The sequence below is a fragment of the Mus caroli genome, chromosome 11 (assembly GCF_900094665.2).
Source record: "Mus caroli chromosome 11, CAROLI_EIJ_v1.1, whole genome shotgun sequence".
Lineage (NCBI taxonomy): Eukaryota > Metazoa > Chordata > Mammalia > Rodentia > Muridae > Mus > Mus caroli.
In genome coordinates this window covers 111,777,894-111,800,666 of record NC_034580.1, presented here as the reverse complement: position 1 = coordinate 111,800,666, position 22,773 = coordinate 111,777,894, and the positions used below count along the sequence as shown (strand labels likewise).

At 47.7% G+C, this 22,773-nt stretch overlaps 2 protein-coding genes across 4 annotated transcripts in view; one reads left to right on the top strand and one right to left on the bottom strand.

Moving 5' to 3' along the window:
- Sap30bp (SAP30 binding protein) overlaps positions 1 to 14,707 on the bottom strand; it is a 32,075-nt gene extending 17,368 nt beyond the window's left edge. The window contains exons 1-3 of one of the 2 annotated variants that reach the window (XM_021175419.2): positions 14,359 to 14,519; positions 12,436 to 12,545; positions 10,150 to 10,197 (exon numbers count right to left, since the gene is read on the bottom strand). In XM_021175419.2, coding sequence (XP_021031078.1) covers positions 10,150 to 10,197; positions 12,436 to 12,545; positions 14,359 to 14,464 — 264 coding nt within the window. In that variant the 5' untranslated portion in view covers positions 14,465 to 14,519. Of the gene's footprint in view, positions 1 to 10,149; positions 10,198 to 12,435; positions 12,546 to 14,358 lie in introns of both variants that reach the window. The other variant, XM_029483268.1, reaches the window with a different exon arrangement.
- Recql5 (RecQ like helicase 5) overlaps positions 14,648 to 22,773 on the top strand; it is a 40,410-nt gene continuing 32,284 nt past the window's right edge. The window contains exons 1-6 of one of the 2 annotated variants that reach the window (XM_029483267.1): positions 14,739 to 14,858; positions 15,203 to 15,350; positions 17,364 to 17,485; positions 19,622 to 20,140; positions 20,675 to 20,780; positions 22,389 to 22,500. In XM_029483267.1, the coding sequence (XP_029339127.1) occupies positions 14,856 to 14,858; positions 15,203 to 15,350; positions 17,364 to 17,485; positions 19,622 to 20,140; positions 20,675 to 20,780; positions 22,389 to 22,500 (1,010 nt within the window). In that variant the 5' untranslated portion in view covers positions 14,739 to 14,855. Of the gene's footprint in view, positions 15,351 to 17,363; positions 17,486 to 19,621; positions 20,141 to 20,674; positions 20,781 to 22,388; positions 22,501 to 22,773 lie in introns of both variants that reach the window. The other variant, XM_021175418.1, reaches the window with a different exon arrangement.

The following is a 22,773-nucleotide window of genomic DNA, read 5'->3' as shown; positions in this document are numbered from 1 at the left end:
AAGACGCAGAGACAGTTGGGTTGCTGAGTTCAAGGCTTGTCTAGGTTGACCAAAGCAAAGCAAAGCAAAGCACAGCAAACAATCCATTATCTCCCTCCCGAATGAATCGTCACAGCAGCCCAGCCCCTACTGAAGGCTCCCGTCCCCCGTCCACAGGCCTGCTCTCTGCTACCCCGAACCTAGAAAGCACACCGTACGCAAAGCTCAGACCTCGGCCTGAGAAATGTCCTTGCACTTTTACCTTCCTGACAGGGGAGGATCTTCCACACCACCGTGTGTGCTCTCAACATTCGTGGCCACCACAGGTGCTGCACACAGCCGTCGCCTGCCACTGTTCTTCAGTGTTTACTGGCTACCTTCAGCTGCTATGTAATAGAGAACCCAGGTGCCAAACGTGTTTAGCAATAGCTAGTTCCGATGTCTGGGCTCCCTGAGAAAGAGGCAGAAGGTAGCTAGAAAGGGGTCTAAGAAAGAACGGCTGATTGATGTGAGACTGGGAGAAGGCAGGGAGGGGCACTAAAGGTCACTTCTTGCTCTACAGCTTTTCTGCCTGTCTAAGACAGGGTCTTGCCTTTTTAGCCCAGAACTTCTGAACTTATGGACCTTCCCGCCTCAGTCTCTGGAGTGCTAGAAATCTAGGCCTGTACCACCGTATCATGTCCTGCAGCTTCTCTCAGGATTCAACCTAATGCTTTTAAATCCTGAGACAAAGCCGGGGGTGGGGAGCAGGACGAGGTGAAGCTGGGTGTGCTGGCACTTGCCAGAAGTCCTACCTACACTAATAGGCTAGTCACTTTAGCGCAGGAGTAAGGCCAGTCTGGGTAACTAGCAAAACCCTGCCTCAAGGCAAAGCTACACAGATAAAGAACAAAGTCGTAAGTAGCAAAAGACAGTTACTGGACAGCTAGCTCACTTACTTATTCCATAAATAATTCACTGAAGATTTACTATGTCACAGACAACAGGCCAAGCAGCCAGGCTAAAATTAAAAAAAAAAAAAATTGATAGTGAGGAACCATTTTAGGTTTTATGGTAAGCCCTTCAACTAATGATCTCATTTAGTTCTCACAATAGCCCAGCAAAGTGTTCTGAACCACCAGGCCACACTGCTGCTTCACTGTGGTGTCACCCCGGGAGCCCTCCTGAAAGCCTGAGAACAGCCACCAAACAGGGCTATGTGTGGCGGCACACAACACACCTGTATTCACTGCACTTGGGAGGCAGAAGCAAGAGGATCAGAAGTTCAAAGCCAACCTGAGCTGCAGGAGGTCTTGTCTCAATCCTCTCCCCACCCACCCGCAAAGGCTCCCTGAGAGGCATGTATGGGACCTGTGGAGGGCAGCTCTGTGACTTAGTGACACCACAAAAGTCAGCACTGTGTGAACATTACCACCGTGATCTGTAGCCGGCTCCCACGCAGGAGCACTCTGGAGAAATACCATGAGCAGTACATTTCCTTCAGTTGTGTCCTGTGGGCCAGGCCGGGGCCCTTGCTCAGGCACACGGCCCAGCCAGGGATGGAAACACTGCACTTAGCTGGAAAATGGGCGGAAGTTGGTGGGGCCACAATGGACGTACTGCAGTTGCCTTGACTCCAGAAGCTCAGACAGGAAGGCTCGGCTCACCAACCAGAGCCAGAGGTGACTCCTACAGGAAGGGTTAAATAGGAGTCTGCCAATAGAAAAGGCAGGGAAGGGGAAGGAAATGGCTTCTTTCTCTCCTGAAAACCTGATTAAAACAAAGCTGAATGGCTCAGGCTCAGAGCGGCAGTGTATGTTTTACCCACATAAAACCTGCTGAAGCCAGCCAGGCATTCATGTGAATGTGAACGTCTGGCCAAGAGCCATCTCCAATGGGGAGGGAGGGAGGGAGGGGTTTGATTCCTGACTATTCCAAGTATCAGCCATATTTGACAGTGTATGAGGATTTTGTTTCTTGGAATTTGTGGCTTTCTCTGCCTGACCCCTGGAGCAGCGCAGGTGGTGTCTGTCTTGGTGCACAGGTTACCTGACATCAAGGCCTTGGGGGTGGGGCTGCACCACACTTCTCTCCTTCAAGGCTACCTGTAAGAACAGGGTTTCTAGGCTTTACTGGTAGCTCTGGGGCCTCAGGGAGACTGGAGCTACAAAAAAGACAGAGAAGAGAATGACAGCCACCATGCCAGGGCCATGAGTCACAAAGCACCACCAGCCCACAAGCCCACCCGAGAGCCCAGAATGATGGCGACCATGCAAACTGTTACACATACGTATTGGCAGGAAGGGGATTTACTACCTCGGGGACCAGAAAGAAGCCTGCTATCTTCTGGTATGACTAGGAAAAAGGTTCCCCAATTCGAAGGTTAGGAATACAAGCTTGCTGTGGGTACACCTTTAATCCCAATACTTGGGAGGCAGAGGCAGGAGGGTCTTTGCGAGTTTGAGGCTAGCCTGGTCTACAAGGCAAACTCCAGGATAGCCAGGACTACATAGGCCTTGTCTCAGAGAGAAAAAAAAAAGCAAAATCTTTTCAAAACTCAGAAATCACACAGCTAGCCACACTCTAAGGAGCAGAGATAAGACAGGAGAATGGCAGCAGAGTGCTGGATCCCCAGGACAGGCAATTTTCTACATCATATCATATCATTTCAGAAAGATGAATCCCAGCTGGGAAAGGAGGGGCCCAGCCACACCTCAGTTAGCAATCTACGGCATCTGGCCCTGAAAGGCAGGAGGTGTGTTGGGGCTTGCATGGCTGATGGGGGGCAGACGGGCATGCAGCTGCTTCTTCCTAGCTGCGGAACCACAGAGGAGAGGGTGGGGCTTCTAGAGCCTCAGCTCAGTATACCTGGACCAAGGGCAGTCAAGGAGGTTCTGTGGCGGGCAGGGCGTTAAAGCCAGGAGAGGAAGGCACCAGTGAGTCCAGTGTGAGTGGACTCGAGCGGAAGGGCTGGTCCTGAAGGCTTCATCAACAGGGGATGGCGCGGCAGCCCTTGCCTGAGTCTAGAGACTTCCTGAGGACTCACAGAGAAAAGCTCACCCCAAGCCCTACCTAAGCTCTCCTCAGTTTGAGGGTGAACAACTCTGTGGGCTTCAAGAAGGCGGAGCCACAAAGGTGATGCTCCTGATGTGTGTGAGGAACACAGAGGGGCCCCCAGACCCCACTCGGGCAGCATGTCTCTCAAGGACAACTGTAGCAATGCAGTCCACTCTGGCTTGTGCAGCTCCCTGCCTCGGGACTCAGCCCAAGAAAACCATGCAGGGAACAGTGGGGAGGGTGCTGCTTGTGGGAACCACTGCTAGAATCCTTCCCAGTTTTAATTTTGCCTGTATGTATATGAACCAAGTTTGTGCAGGAGCCCAAACGCGCATCAGATCCCCCAGAACTGGAATTACGTACAGGCAGTTGCGAACTGCCACAAGGGTCCTGTTGACTAAACCTGGATCTTGGGAGAGCAGCAAGTGCTCTTGGCCACTGAGCCATCTCTCCATCCTTGCCTTTCTTTTCTTGAAGGCAGAGTCTCACACTGTAGCCCAGGCTGACCTCCTGCGGAAGCACTGTGATTACTCCAGTGTGATCCATGGTGGCCAGCTTTCTTTTGAAATCATTTCTTATTTAGAAATATTTGCATACATACATACATATGTTTACTGCCTTGTTTATCTTAAAAACTGGTTTTTGTTTGTAATTTTTAAATTTAAGGTTGTTTGTTTCTTTGTTTGAGATAGTGCCTCACTCTGTAGACCAGGTAAACTGTATTTTATCATATAGTTCAAGCTGGCCTCTTAGTCATAGCCATGAAGGATCGCTTCTGCCTCAGCCTTCTGAGTTAAGTAAGTTATGGGATTACAGCCTTGACATACTTAAGGTCTAAGTCTTACTTTTCAGGGTTTTCTAAGAGCAAAGCAACAAAGGACACAAGTGGCCAATGGGGGCGAATGGAGCACGGTCACAGCTTCCTCCAGTCACCCTGTTAGACTGCAGAGCCCTGACTGGTGTAGTAAGCCAGGTAGACCTGTAGCTCTGTAGACCTGCACAGGCCACAGCAGACCACAGCAGACTCCATCTGGGTGGCTGACAGAGAACAGACTTCACCTGTGGCGCGGTCCCCATATGACTGCTGGCGGTGAGTTCTTCCCAAGGTTTAGTTAACAATGAACTCCTGGGAAATAAGCTCTTTACACACCTTTCACTTACAAGGCCATTTGATTCAGATACTTCAAGAGAGCAACAGTACGGGCAGGAGAGATGGCCCCACGGTTAAGAATCCACACTACTCTCGCAGAGGATCAGAGTTTGATTTCTAGCAACCAAGTCAGGCAGCTCACAACCGCAGGAAACCGGCTCTAGGGCACCCAGTGCTGCCTTCCAGCCTCCAGGGGTCCTGTGCTCATGAGCACACCACCACCACACACACAATTACAATTAAAAATACAATTTGAAGTATCATTGCCTATTAGTAATAACTTGGGACTGCCTGATACGTCCATCCACACACAGTCTCAACATTCAGCAACCATGAGCCCCAGACCACTTCAGAACAGAGGCCGAGAGCCACTGGCATGGCTGAGCTGGGCTCCTGAGGGCACAGGGGACTTCCATCTCCCTCAGCCCAATTCCAAGACCATCTACCACTGCAGTTTCAACCCATGCAACAAAGCACCCAGCATCCTAACATAAACAAACAGGCTGCAAGCGGCTGCAAGCTCTCTCAGGAGGCCTCAACACGGTGCCTCACACACCATCTGCTTTTCCAAGCAGCAGGTGAACTGTGAGAAGTGCAGTGCTTATTGTTTGCAGCTAACTCTTTAAGACAGAGAACCGTGAAGCACTTCTTTGTCTAGGAGCTATGTGAACAAAAGTACTGAGTTCTATGAGGTGGGTGTCTTCACCGTGTGTGTGTGTGTGTGTGTGTCTCTCACACACGCGCGCACACACATACACACACACAGCTACACTGAAGGCTGGATAGCCCCGAATGCTTCACTTCACCCGGGGAGCTCCCTAGCTCCCTCCCTCCCTCCCTCCCTCCCTCCCCTCAAAAGACCCTGCAAAGTGGCCATCACAGTCTGCTGAGCTGGGTGAGGTGGTGGGGGTGCCTGGGCCCTACAGATGGAGGAAACCTTTCTTTAGTTACCAACTCCCCCTTCAATCTCATCATTTTAAATCTTATGACAGGGTCTGACTGTGGAGCCCCCACTGGCCTGGAACTCACAGATCTACTAGCCTCTGCTGGAATTAAAGGTGTGTGTCATCATGTCCTGCCAAATCTCTTCCTTCTCTTCTCTTTCTTTCTTTCTTTCTTTCTTTTTTTTTTTTTTTTTAGGACAGGGTTTCTCTGTATAGACCTGGCTGTCCTGGAACTCACTTTGTAGACCAGGCTGGCCTTGAACCCAGAAATCCATCCGCTTCTGCCTCCCAAGTGCTGGGATTAAAGGCGTGCACCACCACCACCCGGCTTTGCCAAATCTTTTCTAAGGCAGGGTTTCACTGTTTAGGCCAGTTTGGCCTCAAATTTGTGACCCTCCTGCCCTATCCTTCTGAATTAGCCACCACACCCAGCTTGGGCTCTAAGGATTTTAAGAATGTTTTCTTTGATTTAACTGGGATCATACACACCTCTTTCAAAAATGCCACAACAATTTCCCCTACTCAACCTAGAAAGGCTGGGATTCTTTCCCTACCACAGAGCCTGGACCAAAGACCCCAGGGAGCTTACAAGCTCAGGCCCTCCCTGACAGCTGGCAACAGGCTGCTTGCCCTTTCTTGTTCCAGGTCATCCGTCCCTGCCTGTTTTCAATGGAAGGTCTGCCAGGGACAGCAAATGGAGACACCTCTATCCACAGGAACCACAGGAGTGGAAGAAAAATAAACAAGGAAGAACGTTCCAGAGCTATGGAGGCAAAGTGTGGACAGAGGACAGCGGCATGCGTGGAGCTCATGTACCAAGGGCAAATGGACAGAGGCACACTGGAGCCACTGGGTGCCCCTGAGTGCGGTGCTGTCAGAGGACTGCCAAAGTTAGTTTGACGGTTTCTAGGACAGCAGCACCCCCTTCTGTGGAGTGATCACAGCACATAAGGCCAGACTGCTTACTGAGGTGAGACCAGACACCAAGAGAAAGCAAGCATGGGTTAGAAGCATGCAGGTGTTTAGCTTCTCCTGGCATACCAAGTTGCCTCCCCTTCTCTGATTTGTAACTCGGGCCTTTCTATCTCAGACTGACGAAGACTAAACGCTTCCATACAGGTGGATCTGGAGTTAGCGTCTCATTCAATGCAGGAGACTGCACCCAGGAGCTACTCCAGGTGTCAGAGTGGCAAAATTAGGTCCCAGTGCTCCAAAGGCTGAGGCAGGAGGGTGGGCAGACTGAGGCCAGCCTGTGCTACAGTGAGACCCTGTCTCACAGAACAAAGTAACAGGAGCAAGGAGATGGGTCGTGGGCAGACACACTTGCTGTTCCAGACCAGGACCTGCACTCAACCCCAGGACATATGCAGAGGAGAGAAGTGGTTCCAGAGCTGTTCTGTGGCCTCTGCATGTGCACACGCACACATACACACGCCCCTGCCGCCACAGCTACACACACACACACATGCCCCTGCCTCCACAGCTACACACACACACAATCATAACAAAGGTTTCAAACATAAACAAAGTAGCAAGACAATGAAAAATGCCATTTCTAGTCTTGGTACCTTCTTGGTTTTTTTGTTTTTTTCAAGAGAGGGTTTCTCTGTGTGGCCCTGGCTGTCCTGGAACTCTATAGACTTCTATAGACCAGGACTTCCCTCACCTGCCTCTGCCTCCCAGAGTTCTTGGATTAAAGGAGTGGGCCTCTTTTGTTTCTTTTACTTTGATTTTTTGGAGACAAGCTCTCACAATGAAACCTTGAAACTTGCTCCATAGAGCAGGCTGGCTTAAGCTCATTAAGGTCCACCTGCCTCTGTCTCCCGAGCACTGAGATTAAAGGTGTGTGCACTATGTTAGCTTGCTAACAACAGCAGGAGAATTCTCAAGTTTGCCCTTTTCCCATAACCTCTCCTCCCGGGGAGTCTCAAACTCTATGGGGATTTGTCCAACCTCAACACAACCCATAAACTGGAACGTTAATGACAAATCCTTTTTATTTTTATTTTTAATTTTTGAGACAGGGTTTCACTGTGTAGGCCCCGCTGGCCTGGAACTTTCTGTGTAGACCATGCTGGCTTTACACGCATCTAAAAATCTTCTACAAAACAGTGAGATACTACCTTATGAATAACTCAAACCATTTTGGCTAGAGATGACAGAAAAGTCTCCATTGTATGACAGCAAACCTCTTCCATTTAGCTCTGTGCTGTTTCGGGTCTGCATCTGGCTGTCACTGCCTTCCCTCCCAGCTTTCACACACCACAACATGCCTGCCTGCCCGCCCTCTCCGAGCCCTCCTGCCCTGTTTCTTTAGTGCCCTCACCTTCATGCCTGCTCCTCTCACCACACCGAGGCTCCAAGCACAGGCCTCGCTATTCTATAGTCAACGACATCGACTGACCAGCCTGGGAAGTAAGCAGAGGCACCTGATGCTACCAATCGCAGGCACCCAGCACTACTTTAACCCTCATCAAACGAAAGAGGCAGATTTCATTATGATGCTCATTTCCCAGAGAAGAGAAACCGAGGCTCTGGTCTGGTGTTGTGAAATCATCCATGGTAAAAGGTCTACTGAAGTGTTGAGAGACACACCAGAGGTTGGGCACTGTGGCTTGCGCTTGGGAGGCTAAGGCAGGAGGATTACGGAGAATCTGAGAGGAGCCTGGAATACTGGGCATTGCAGGCCAGCCTGGGCTTCAGCCTGTGAGACTCTCTCAAAAAGAAAACAGCTGGGAGTAGTGGTGCACACCTTCAATCCCAGCAGAGGCAGACAGATCTGCTGTACAGATGAGTTCCAGAACAGCCAGGGCTACACATAGAGCCTGTCTTGTAGGACACACACACACACACACACACACACACACACAGTAGAACAGAGCAACTGTTTTAGCAAACTACCAATTGAGTTTCCGAGTGTTCACGTAGTTGCCTGCACGTGTGTACATGGAAGTTAGAGATAGGAGTCTGGGATCCTCCTACATTGCTTTCCACCTGATTGTCTGAGATAAGGTCTTTCATTGAGCCTGGAGCTCTAAGGCTCTCAGTCTACATCCTGCCCTAAGCTGAAGTCAAAGAGTCTGCATCTCGGTTTAAATTCTAATATCAATATATACAATGAACAGAAGCTCCTTGGGATCTGCATTTCTAAGTTGTGTCATGAAACCAAATGTTTTGAGAACCCCCACATAACCAGTTAAAATTAGATCCTTAAAAGCAGAGAGTGCCACCTAGTGGGTAGACAGCCATGACGCAACTCATTAGCTTAACAGAAGATAAACTACAAGACCTGCTTCTAGCAGTATGTCTGTCCTCTTAGGATTATTCAAATCAAAAGTTTAGAACAACAAAATCCTCTCATATAAATCCAGCAGAGCTGGGGAGACGGCTCAGAGGTTAAAAGCACTTGCTGTTCTCGCAGAAGACCCCGACTCCTAGCGCACACCTGACAGCTCACAACCAACTCTACCTCTAGTTCCAGAGAGTGACGCCTCTTCTGGCATCAGTGGACACCCGTGTGTGTGTGTGTGTGTGTGTGTGTCCTGTTCTTTATTATCTGCTCTTCCAGAGAGCAGTTGTGTTCCATAGGGCTCCCTGTCTCACAAGGATGTATCTTTCCTCAAGAATTTGCTGTTGGCTCTAGCTGCATACGTAGCAGAGGGTGGCCTAGTCGGTCATCAATGGGAGGAGAGGGCCTTGGTCCTGTGAAGGTTCTATGCCCCAGTATGGGGGCTGCCAGGGCCAGGAAGTGGGAGTGGGTGGGTTGGTGAGCAGGGGGAGGGGAGAAGGGATAGGGGGTTTTCAGAGGGGAAAGGGGATAACATTTGAAATGTAAATAAAGAAAATATCTAATAAAAAATGACTTAAAAAAAAAGCTTTTGCTGCTGGGATCACAGCACTGATGAAGGGGTGACAGCCAAGTGCATGCCAACTTCTCTAGGTGGCCTTTAGTTTTAAGCCTAAGCCTGCCCCATGCTCTCCTGCCAGGCCAGTTCTTAGCCTGGGTTTTTTACTCTGCACAGAAAGTCGTCTGCACCTGGTTTCTGGGCTCCACACTGTCTACTCCTGCATCCTCGGTAAAACACATTCCGAGTCTTCTGCAGCCTTTCTGAGTTTATACCAATGGCTGCACGGCCATATCTGAGGATGGATAGCTCATCTGATCTGATATATAGCTCATGCTATATATTCAGCAGATACACTGCCCCCTTTCATAGTTCACATCTACGAACTAAAACAGCTATGGGCTTAATTTTTTTAAATTGCATCTGTGTTGAGATTTTTTTTTTATCGTTTTCTGAACAATACAGTGTAACAATAATTTGAGATAATCTGGAAGTAGCAGGGGGAATTAAAATTAACCTGTGTTATATATGTATAAGTCATATGTAAATATACCATTTTAAATAAAGACTGTGAGAAGCTCTGGATTTGCATATGTACAGGGCATGAAGGTGGGGTGTCCTGGAAACCCAATCACCCGTAGATCATGAGACTCCTGTTTTATATTACTACCAGGCTTAAGTCTCCTAAGTTTCACTTATGCAACCTTGAAGGTTTTGGCTTATTTCAGAGCAGCTTGCAACTGTGAGATGTTGTATCTACTCCTCCAAGGGAGATGTTTGCAGTATAAAGCACGATTCTGAGAAAGGTACCTTTCCAAGCACTGGGCCTCCATTACCACAGGAGCATTAGGACTGCAACAAGAGCCACTGCTAATTACTCTCGGCTGCTTCTGGAAAGACCTATGAGAAAGAAGGCTGCTTCAAAAAAGACCATGTGCGTGCGTGACTGGCACATACCTGGGAAAGCGGGGCTGGACTTAAGCGTGTATGGGTTATAGGGCCCAGACTGGCCTCTTGTGGCTTTTATCTCAAGCCTCAGGAATTCCTAGTGGCCTTAAGGGTCTTCATTAAATGGTCCCAGAAAATGTCCATTCTGTGTGCCTGTGGGACAGATCCTGACCCCACGTTTCACCTGAGTCAGAATGTTAAAAGCCTTGATTGAATCCAGCCACCCGCCACAGCCAACACCAAATACCTTTGGGTCATCAGCCTCAGGTTTTTCAGTCTCTGAATCGTCATCTTCCTACAAGACAAAGAATTTAGAGGATTAAACTTAAAAGGAGTGGGCCTGGGTTGTCTTACACACATAACCAGCGGTTGGAGTAAACAGACTGTTTTCCTAGCTGCAGTCACCCCACCAGGAACCCTTCCCTACCACACAACCCAGAACTAGAGAAAGAGAAAGGAAAAGGAGACGTTCTGGAGGGGGTGGGGGATTGCAGCTCAAAATAGGGTGCCATCATCTACATCGGTGAAAATTCCTGAAGGAAACTGTATGACGAGAGGGAAGATGCAACACGATCTGCAGTCACTAAAGCCAAGGCTATGAATCCTCTCACCACTTCTGCATTTATACCCACAGCCACCACACTGCTCAACAGTTAGGTGGCACCTAAAGTCAGAAGCAATGACAGAAAGGTGGGCATCAAATCACCAGACCAAGGGACCGGGAGAGGGGGGAACTAAAGGGCGAGGGACAGCCTTTTGGGATGCTCACATTACTGTCACTGATCCACTCTTCTCAGCCTTTTCCTTTACCCAAAGGAGATCTGACTGAGTCAAAACCATGAGAGCACCGAACTCTCCAATGTAAGCCCACAACTCCATAAGGGCAAAAGCTAAGAAGCAGATGTGAACCACTTACTAGACTTTATCCCAAACACAACACGGCCCTCCAGATGTTAACACAAACAAACTATGCCTCGATGGTTCTTAGACAAGTGCCCTGGACCGTGCCAGGGAAGCAAAAGCTTGCAATGCAATGCCACCTACAGAGCTCTCTCAAAATGAAACCAACTACACAGTCAAAGATGGAGCTTGGCAGAATGCTCAAATAGTCCCCAGTATCTGCACTGGGGTTTCAGGAGAGGTTTAAAAACAAAACTAAAATATCATATAGTTTGAATATGACAGAAAGTAGATGTGGGTTAGTATTTTAAGAACACATATGCAAACACACACACACACACACACGCACGGGGGAAAAAAAAAAAACGTAACAAAGCTTCCTTCCTTTTAGCTAAGGATGACCTTGAACTTGTAACCCTCATTTCATGCTGGGGTTACAGGCTGTGAACCACTATGACTAAAAGCTGTAGTTGATGCTGGGGAACAACTCTCTGGCTTGACCCCTACTACACATACACAACACAACACACACACACACACACACACACACACACACACACACTCCAGTTTCCACAAGTTTTCTTAGCAATTTTACTCAACTCTGAATTATCACTGATGGGTGGGATAAAGGCATGAAGAATTCTCAAAAGAGAATACAAAATACATTCCGTGAAATGTTTTATTTGCTGTTGTTTTTATGTGGTACTGGGGATCAAACCCAGGGTCCTGCGAATGCTAGGCAAGTGCTATCGCTGTACCACTGAGCTACATCCCCAGTCTTTATTTTTGCTTATTTGAGACAGGAATATACTCTTGAATCTTCAATCTTCTTGCTTTAGCACCTGAATGCTATACATTTGCAGGACATGGACCACGAAACCTAGTTTAAAGAACATTCTCGTGCTAGCCTTTACATATAAACACATAACCAAAAACCCCACACAACAACATGAAGAATAAAATAAAGCACGCTGTGAGTGTTTCAGTGAATGCTGCTTTTACTATGCCAGATTCAAGAACCAAATTCAATTTTAGATGCCTTTTTGTGCTAAACAACAGCCTGAATTCCCTTGCCCCTTCCCCTTCCAGACTTTAAAGTCCCAAGTAATACAGCTCAGGTGGCTGTGTGCCATGAACTGCGTCTCCTCTAACAAGGCCACAGTCCTCCTGTCTGTGTCACCTGTACCTACTTAACTCCAAGGAAGTTCTGGAAGAACCAGGGGAGGCGATGCTGACAAAAACACCCAGTGGAACATAACCAAAGCATCAAAGTGTGGATGACAGCCAGCAAACTGCCCTTCCTTACCTTGTTACAAAGTGAAGCACTCGAATCAACCCCAACCCAAAAGACCTCCTTCCAAAAGCTCAATTCAAAAGCTAATACAATGTGGTCCACGTGAAAACAAAACGACTTAACTTTCAAAATGAGCTAATACCACCCAACCAACTCAACTTTTTTCTTCTTTCTGTGGTGCTGGGGATCAAGTCCTTGACATGCTTAGGCAAAGCACTCTCCCATGAGCTACATCCTCAACGGGTACCAACTGATTCCAAAGCAAAAGGGAAAAGGGACAGAGTTGACCGTGGAATGGAATAGTGTTTCAACAGCTCTGGGTCTGGGAGATTTACCCACCGAATGCTTACTGTTCTCGTCCTCCTCTTCTTCATAACCGTCCTCATCACCCCCTGGGCGAGAGAAGTCATCTTCTCCATAGGCGTCAGATACCAAACCACCTTTCTCCTCTGAAAGAGGAGAGAGAGGGGGAGAGGCGGAGAGAGAGAGGGAGAAGGGGAGAGAGAGAGAGAGAGGGAGAGGGGAGAGATGTAAAAATGTTTCTGAAAATTGAATGGCCAAGATTATTTCTGAAGATAAAAAGGGGAACCTGGGGCTGGTGAGATGGCTCAGTGGGTAAGAGCACCCGACTGCTCTTCCGAAGGTCCAGAGTTCAAATCCCAGCAACCACATGGTGGCTCACAACCATCCGCAACGAGATCTGGCACCCTCTTCTGGAGTGTCTGAAGACAGCTGCAGTGTACTTACATATAATAAATAAATCTTTAAAAAAAAAAAAAAAAAAAAAGGGGAACCTAAGTCTCAAGTAAGTGGCCCGAGGCCCAGATTGAATTTGTACTTAGGAAGAACAATTTAAGACCAGGGGTTGGGGTTGGGGATTTAGCTCAGTGGTAGAGCTCTGGGTTCTGTCCTCAGCCTGGAGGTTGGGGGGGAGGAAGAAAAAAAAAAGAAAAGAAAGAAAAAGAAAAGACCAGGGGTTGTGCCAGGAATGGTGGTGCACACCTTTGAACCCAGCACTTGGGAGGCAGAGGCAGGAGGATCTCTGAGTTCTAGATCAGCCTGAGTTCCAGGAGAGTCAGGACTAGAGGGAGATCCTGTCTCAAAACAAACAAGAACAGGGGTATTGGAAGATGACTCTTATACGAGTGCATAATGTACAGGGTTTGGTGTCCCATGCTTTTAATCCAAGCTCTCTGGAGACAGGGCCAGGCAGATCTCTGTAAGTTTGACAGTTCAGTTTCCAGTACCCACATCAGGCAGCTCACAAATGCCAGTTTCAGAAGAGCTGGTGCCTCCCTCTGTCCACCATGGGCAGAACTCACATGCATGGCCCACTCCATATGTACAGATGTATATGAAAAGAAAACCAAACATGAAATTCATGTTCTAATATTTTCAGTATAGGCTGGGGAAGTAACAAAGTATAGGGTGCTTTCCTAACAGTGTAAGGCCCTGGGTTTGCTTCCCAGCAATTCCAAAGGTTGGGGAACTATTACATGCTGTTGGCCTATTAGGGCAGTTAAAGTCTTCCCCTCTTTGAACCAGCCCAGCAGGTCTTTTAAACTCCTGTTTTGACATACCATACACATCTCTATCTTGTGTCATATGCAACCTCAAAAACGCCTTCTATGCACAAGACTGTCTTCCTCATTGTTTTGCCCCTACTTTGCAGATAAGAAGACCCAAAGCTCTAGTATATCAGGTAATTTGCTTCCTTCAAGAAATCTCTTCCCTCTGTGCTTCGCAGTCTGAGGGCAACAGAATTACTGACTGATAGGCTTTGAAAACTCACCAAACAACAGAATCACCCTAGCGCCTTAAAAGGCTTGTCCAGCATATTCTAAGAAAAAGCTACAGAATTATGCACTTAGGAGAGATGCATTTTTAAAAACTCTAGGGCAGACTTAGAAACGATTCCTAAAAAGTTACCAACTTAACAAAACACAAGTTTTACTATCCTCCAGGTACATTTCACTCCTCTCTTCCCCATCAAAAAACGTGACAGTGATGTCTCGACTGATGCGGCCCCCCTTGGTCCACCCTCTGGCCAGCATGACGCCTTGCGCAGAGGATCGCAGAAAGAGAGATCACTCACACTGTGCTAGAGGTTCTAACGCTCTGTCTGGCCAAGGACATCCACTGCGCTTTGGGGTTCCAGGACCCGATACCTGGAGCACAAAGAGCATCTTCTCCCCAAGCCCCGCTAGAGAGGTAGCATTTGGTAACCATAACAGACTCCACCCCTTCCAGCTCAAGTCTCACCAGTCGCACCGCCTACAGCGTCGACTCCAGTTTCGCCATCAGATTCAGGGTCTGAATATTCCGCATAAATTGCAAGAGACGACAAAACATTCTTCTTCCCCGCCATCTTATTCCCACAGCGCGGTGTGGCTCAGGCCTATGACTCATAAGCCGATTTAGGGGCGAGAAAACCAACTTCTTCCGGATCCCAGGAGACTCCGCGCCCGAATGACAACCAATCAAAAGGGCCGTGTCTGGGCATGGCTCCGCCCCCATGCTCAGCTCTTGGAAACGTCATCAGCACGGGACGGAAGTAAGGTCTTGCGGCTTCTACTTCGCTGACTTCTCGGGCGGTTTGGCTTCTGAGTTCGAGTTAGGGAGTAGTGTTCTTTCAAAAGCTGCAGAGCCAACCGAAAAAAGCCTGGGGTCTGACATCTTGGGGAGCATTTGTCTGGCGAAGGGCGAGAGCTGTTGACTTGGGGGCTCAGAGGAGGAAGGGGGGTCGGCGTCCTTGATGAATGGTATCTATGGCTTCGCTTCTAGAACAAGGACCCTAGAAAAAGGATTCCAAGTTCTCTAGTCGACTTTGAAGACGTTTGTGGGCTTTGTTATGGTCCGGTTTGTAGTTCTGTCCTCCTGACCTGGAAAGTTCATTGTTTTTATTTTCATTAAAGGGAGAAGTAATGTTAGTCCCTCAGGAATGTATTGCGTGAAGCAATTCAGCCTTCACTTTTACTGCTGGAGAATGAGATATTTAAGTGTAACATAGCAGCTTACTCGGCAGGAGAAACATAGGCTATATTTTAAAGTGGAGCAGAGGATTTTTTCGGGATTGCCTTTGCCCACCTTTGCGTTAACCTTTTAGCTGCTGCTTTTTGCAAAGATGAGCGCCCGTCCTTTCTCCACTCCCTTCGACCGGGAGCGGCGAGTCCGGAGCACCCTGAAGAAAGTCTTTGGGTTTGATTCTTTTAAAACACCTTTACAAGAGAGTGCGACCATGGCTGTAGTGAAAGGTAACATACCAAGCTACCTGTTTTGCAGACTGCTGGCGGTACCGTAGTAGCTCTGTAGCACAACACCCTCTTGACTTCCTACCTCCTCACCCTTTGGAAATCTTTGAAAACCACTGGTTTGGAATTCTTTCGTGACCAAAGCTAGTGGGTATTTGCTGGGAATCTGTTTGTTTATTGATGGTCTGTGTAGCCCTGGCCGGCCTGGGATTCTCTATATACATCAAGTTGGCCTCAAATTTGAGCCGGTCCTTCTGCCTCTGGATTACTAAGTACTGGTATTACAGGTGTGGGCTATCATAACCTACAAATTTTGGACAGAACCACTCACACTTCTGGTTTTTTTCATAGCCAGACTCAACAGTTTGTCTTTGACTTCTGTTCCTAGATTCCCATTCTTGTCCCTGTGCAAGTAGTAGCAAAAGTGGGAGTACTGCTGAATCTTGTCAGTGCCCTAGGTAATCCTTTCCTGGAAGAGCGAGTAGCTTGAGTTCCAGGTAGAAAGGGAGAGACTAATAACACTATAAGCTGGAGATAGCTTGTCCAGATGGGAGCCGCAGTGCCACCAACGACAGACTTATTAACAGAGGACTGAATGATAAATAGCCTTGCATATCTACCCCGGGGTAACCGGTACTCTGCTTCCCTGGATGTGTCTAATCCAAACAGTCATAGCCTAGAGGCTCAGGACTACTCAAGCCTTGTTTTGATTTGTTTTTTTAAAAACAGGTTCTCACCATGCAGCTTTGGCTTCTTAGATAGCTCAGAACTAGCTATGTAGACCAGGCTGGCCTCAAATTTCCAGAGATCTGTCTTCCTCTACCTATACACACCCCCCCCCCCGAATACTTTCTTGCTTTTTGGGTTTTTTTTTGAAATGCAGTTTTTCTCTGTAGCCTTGGCTGTGCTGGAATTCACTTTATAAACCAGGCTGGCCTGGAACTCAGAGATTCTTCTGCCTCTGCCTCCTGAGCAATGGCATTAAAGGCGTGCGCCACAACACCCAATGAATGCTCTGTTTAGAACTTTTTGTTTGTTTTGCTTTTACTACCCTTATTTAAGCATTGGTAAGGACCAATGGTGAAAGACTCCCAGACTCAATTTAGATTGTAATTAGCCAAACTTAGTAAAGCTGTTGGCAGGGCCACAGTCTCTAACCCAAATCAGAGACATGCTTCACAGAGGTGGGTGAAGAAAGGCTTTTAAAGGCAAAATCCCCCAAAGCTGCCAAGATAAGATAGTCAAGGTGTCCTCTAAATAGTCTTTGAATGTCTGCATAAGCAAGTTACAGAAGCCACAAACTGCAGTTAAGTCATAGCATAACAGGCAGATGGTCACAGCTGCACATTTCTGAGCAGAGTCAGGGAGTCAAGGTTACTGGAAACTCCAGAAACGTGAGTCAGAGACAGATGGGTACCTAGCACAAAATGGAGTTTCTTTAGCCACCACAGTATCACTGTTAGAAGCAGTTTCTCCGAATGTCTAGGTCTCCCAAGGCCCTTTACATAGGAAGAGTGGGGAAGGGAATACATGGAAACAAACGTTATACCAAGACACTCCTGTGAATGTATGCTCTGCTAGGTGCTTTTCCTACATTCTCATTTGATTTACAACATCCAGGCCAGGCTTGGCTAGACAGACCTGTAATCCCAGCATTTGGAAGGCAGAGTCAGGAGGATCAAGCAAGTTCAAAGCCAGCTCAGTCAACAGCAAATTCCAAGCCAGCCACTGTTAAGTAATGAAAATCCTTTTAGGAAAAAAAAAAAAAAAAAAAGCCAGGCGTGGTGGCACACGCCTTTGATCCCAGCACTCAGGAGACAGAGGCAGGCAGATCTCAGAGTTTGAAGCCACCCTAGTCTACAAATTGAGTTCCAGGACAGCCAGGGCTACACAGAGAAACCTGTCTCAAAAAACCAAAATAAATAAATAATAATAAAGAAAACAAATTGCTTCTTCAGAGGTGTTAGTGCAAGAGGCAGCCAGGATCTGTTAAAGTGTTTTCTGCTGTCTTTGCAGGTGACAAGGATGTGTTTGTGTGCATGCCCACAGGGGCAGGGAAGTCTCTGTGCTATCAGCTCCCTGCCCTGTTGGCCACTGGGATCACCGTTGTAGTCTCTCCTCTCATTGCCTTAATTCAGGTGAGTCTTTCAGGGCGTGAACATGAAACCCCAAAAAGATGATGAGGGACAGGGGTGTTTTGCTTTGGCCATTTTCTTTCCCAGTTTTCAGGAAAGCATGCATTGCATCTGGGGCCCAACCCCTTCCCTGCCCCCTCCCCATTTTTTGCCCTTCCCTTCTGTTAGTTCACTTTGTCCCCTGCCAATTTTACTTTTAATTTATTTCATAAATACTTCATTCATATGCCATTACCTGTAGCTCCATCTTACTGGCTTTTTTTTTTTTTTTTTTTTAAGCCTAGGCTGCCTTTGAATTTCCATTCTTGCTATCTTACCTCAGGAATGCTGGGATTCTGAGTGTGTAAAATTTCCAGCTATAAAATCCCAGGCCCAGCTTGAAGAGAAGGGATTTTACAGCTGGAAACGTTACTGTCTGGGGCTAGAGGGTTGGCTCGGTCTAAGAGCACTTGTTTTTGCAAAGGATCAAGCGGGTTCAATTTTTAGCACCCATGTGGAGGCTCAGGCACCAGGCCTCAGTGATATACACAGACATAAATACAAGGAGAACTCTCTCTCTCTCTCTCTCTCTCTCTCTCACACACACACACACCCACCCACACACGCACACACACACGAGAGAGAGAGAGAGAGAGAGAGAGAGAGAGAAATGAAAGAAATTTCAGTTCTCTGTTTTGCCTTTGCCTCTTGTCTGATTTGCCTGGGTAACTATGTTGAGTTTCTCTACTCCCCACATGTAGATTTCTCCACTAGTGCACATCACTGTGTTGAGTCAGGGTGAATTACTGAGGTTTTGTTGTTTTTCTTTTCCTTTTTAAGGAATTGTTTACTTTACTTATATAAGTACACTGTAGCTGCCTTCGGACACACCAGAAGAGGGCATCGAATCCCATTATAGATGGTTGTGAGCCACCATATAGCTGCTCATGAACTCAGGACCTCTGGAAGAGCTGTTACTGCTCTTAATCATTGAGCCATCTCTCTGGCCCTATTTTTCTTTTTTTGAGACAGGTATTATTGTGCAGCTCTGGCTGACCTTTGAGTTCCATATGTAAGTTAGCCTTGAATTCACAGAGATTCTCTGCCTACACCACTCCCCCACCTCCCCACCTCACCCCCGTGCCGGATTAAAGACATGCTGCCACTTCTGGTTTAGAGGTTTCTTCCTTCTGTTATGGTCCCCAAAAGTATTCGGCCATATCTATGCATGCATATACTCCCTCTCCTGGGTGGGTAGTTGAGGAGTCGATATGGGGACATTTTGGCATAGTACAGGGATGTGCAGCAGAAGCGAGGTGGAGAGAAACTAAAACTTATTCATGTCAGTCCTGCAGCCGCCCTGCCTGTATTCAGTGCCTGCAGCTGAGCGGGTAGGATTGAGGAAGCAGAGGCACATGGCTGAGAGCCACCGACCACATAGGCAGAGGGGTGGAGAGCAGCAGCAGCACTCGGTGATACTCACTACACCAAGGCTTTGTGCCAGGAGTGGGAGCGCCCATTGTTCCACTCACTCTGCTTTGTTTCCTTTGCTTTTTCCCGACACAGGATCTCTCTGTGTAGCTTTGGCTGTCCCGGAAGTTATTATGTAGCCCAGGCTAGCCTCAAACTCAAGAGATTCACCTCGCCTCTGCCTCCTGAGTTTAAAGGTGTGTGCTACCTCCCACGCCCGTCTTCATTCTGATCTTTTTTTATCTTTTGAGGCAGGGTCCCATACAGCCCAGACTGGCCTCAAACTTAACGTCTATAGGTGGGGCTGGCCTCAGACTCCCGATCCTCTTGTTTCTGTATCTGAAGTGCTAGGCTTACAAGCCTATACCTTTAAGGTATCTCCCATCTCACCTTTAAGGAGCAAAGTCTCACTTCATTCTCATCACAGCCCTGTCAGGTAGTTACTGTGGTGGGCAGCAGGGCGCGTGTGGTGAATGAGAAGGAACGGAGCTAAGTGAGCCACCATAGATCCAGCTCCTCTCATGCCAGAGCCTGGCCTCCCATCCATTTTACCATCCTTTCTGCTGGGCGAGGAGAAGACATATTGGAGGGTAGCTGGAGGTCCTTCACGGTCCGTGGTTGAGATGCTGTGCCGATTGCCTGGTCCTGAGGACTCATGATGCTCCACTCCATATTCTTCTTTACCCACAGGACCAGGTAGACCACTTGCTGGCCTTGAAGGTACAAGTTAGTTCCCTGAACTCAAAGCTCTCGGTACAGGAGAGGAAGGAGCTGCTGTCTGACCTGGAGCGAGACAAACCTCGGACCAAACTTTTGTACATTACCCCAGAGATGGCAGCTTCAGCCTCCTTCCAGCCCACCCTGAATTCCCTGGTGTCCCGAAACCTGCTCTCCTACTTGGTGGTGGATGAAGCTCATTGCGTTTCCCAGTGGGGACATGACTTCCGTCCTGACTATTTGCGTCTGGGTGCCCTACGTTCCCGCTTGGCACATGCCCCGTGCGTGGCTCTGACGGCCACAGCCACCCCACAGGTTCAAGAGGATGTGTTTGCTGCCCTGCACTTGAAGCAGCCAGTCGCCTCTTTCAAGACACCCTGTTTCCGGGCCAACCTCTTCTATGATGTGCAGTTCAAGGAACTGATTCCCGATGTCTATGGCAATCTGAGGGACTTCTGCCTTAAGGCTCTTGGACAGAAGGCTGAGAACGGGGTGAGGTGCTGGGGTGTGGAGTCTAGAGTGCTGTCTGCAGCACAGACACAGCTACTGTTTCCTAGTTGTCTTAGCTGGGAGTCTCTGGTCCCAGCTCCTAGGATAGGCAGGTAAACAGTCCTCGCATGTTTAGTAGGCCTACATAGGGTTTTCAGAGAGGAGATGGGAATTAGAAAGGCTGGATTTTAGATTTTTGATTTGGTCTTCCCTCACCTTTTTTTGGATACTAGGTTTCACAATGTAGCCTTGGGTGTTAAGGAACCCCCTAATTTAGATCGGTTTGGCTTTGAAAGCAGAGATCTGCCCTGTCCCGATTGCTGGGATTAAAGGCATACACCAGACTATGCCAGGATTGCTCTTGCTTTTTTTTTTTTTTTTTTTTTAAGTGATGAGCCCTGTTGGCTGTCCCGCCTCAGAGAAGACGGAGACATTGGTGAGAGAGCGTGGAGCTTTTGAAGAGTGCTGTGCTCTAGTGAGTGGGCTGATTGTACCACCCTTCTCCTGACTGACACCCTCCCACCTCTTCCTGCTCAGTCGTCCTCTGGCTGTGGCATTGTCTACTGCAGGACTAGAGAAGCTTGTGAACAACTGGCCATTGAGCTCAGCAGCAGGGGCGTGAACGCCAAGGCTTACCACGCAGGTAAGAGGTCCACTGTATACCACTTGCATGCTTAGTACTCACAGAGACCAGAGGAGGGCCTTGGATCCCTTGGTACTGGAGTACGGATAGTTGAGAATTGTAATGTGGGTGCTTGCCACAGACCACCCCAGTCGGGTATGGGGGTCCCTGGAATGAGGGTCCTCGAAGCTAGGTGGGTAAGGATTTGGCAGTGACAAGCAGAAACAAACACAGAGACAGTTTGAGTATGAGTGTATTTTGCAGCTCCCAAGCAGGGGATTTTACACATTAAAAAACCAAACATTACAGCTCTTAGAAACTATATCCAGTGAAACAATCACAGATAACAACAAAAATCACTTGGCACAGTAAAGCACAAAAATCATCCAAGCATTACAACTCTGAAACTATGTGTTCAGTGGATCACAACAGAACAGGTAACATCATCGTAAATCATCAAAATATAACAATTCTAAAAGGATGTATACAGTGGGGGCTGTCGTCCAAGGCTAGTGGCATATTTCTAGGAGCAGGTTGATAAATTTTTAACAGTCAGTGCTCTCAACCACTGAACTAACTTTCCAGCCCCACGGTCAATTATTATTTAACATCTAGTGCCTGATTTTTAAATAAATCGTGAATATATAAATTTAAACTATTTTAATTCTTTCTAATTAAGGCTTTCTTTACCATATACCAAAACTGACCTCCGATGACACACGTGTAGCCATATGAAATTTTATTGTTGGGAAAGTTTTTTATCTATCATCATAGTTTTGTAAATAATTTAGAAAGTAAAGCGTTGGTTTCCCTGGGGATAAGGTCATGTTAGTGACCCCATCTCTAGGGATGGTTTCTTACCCATTATTCTCACTTAAGATTTTGGCCTAGGCTACTAGGAGCATGTAAATAAGAAAGGGAATAAGAGAAAACAAAACAGATAGATTGTCATGAGAACTACGGCTCAATAATTTTTCTCTGGTGAAGAGTTCCACAGCCGGTTCCAGGAGCCCCCCCCCCCTTTGAGGTTGATCGCCTCAGTCTGTGGAACTTGTCACACAGATCCTACTGGAGGTGGTGTGGCAGGTGGTGTGAATCAAACCCTGTTCTTCTGGAAGAGCAGCCATACTCTTAACTATTCAACCCTCTCTCTAGCCAAAGGTGATTTTTGTGTGTGTGTGGGGGGGGGCCCAAATATCATTTTAAAAAAAATTAAATCTAGACCACAGACTTTTGAGACATATGGACATAAGTTCTTAGGTCTCATTTTTATTAAATATTCTTTTCCAGTCATGGGCTAAGATTTTTTTAAAATGAAGTCTAATTATGTATCTCTGGCTGTCCTAGAACTCACTACGTAGACCAGGCTGGCTTTAAACACAGAGACCCTCTTGTCTCTGCTTCCCAGGTACTGAGCTGAAACATGTACCACCATGCCTAACTGGCTCAGTTCTTCCTTAGTCGAGTGCCTGTACCAAGGTCATGTAGATAAGAAGTGATAGATCCAGGTTATAGGTTAAGTGTCCAGGACACTGTCACACCCAGAATAACTCCCCACTGCCCCAACGATAAACGCACTAAACCCACGAGGATGTGAGTTTTCCTTGACTGCCTTCCCCTCCTTTCCAGGCCTGAAGGCGTCTGATAGAACACAGGTACAGAACGAGTGGATGGAGGAGAAGGTCCCTGTAATTGTTGCGACCATCAGTTTTGGGATGGGAGTAGACAAAGCTAATGTCCGGTAAGCTCTGGTTCTTGCCTTTCTTTCCCAGTTAGGGCTTGGCTTCAGGTGGATTGCCTAGTCCTGTGTACAAAGTCCCAAGTCTGTGTGCTACTGAGGAGGGGAAGCCTCCTGGGGAAATCCACAGTACACAGGCTGAATGCTTGCAGTTTCTGAGTGTCGTGGTTCCCCACCCCAGGGAACCTAGCAGCCTTGCTATCAAGGTTGTCTATCAACAGTCTGGTTGAAGCCGGGTGGTGATGGGGCACGCCTTTAATCCCAGCATTTGGGAGG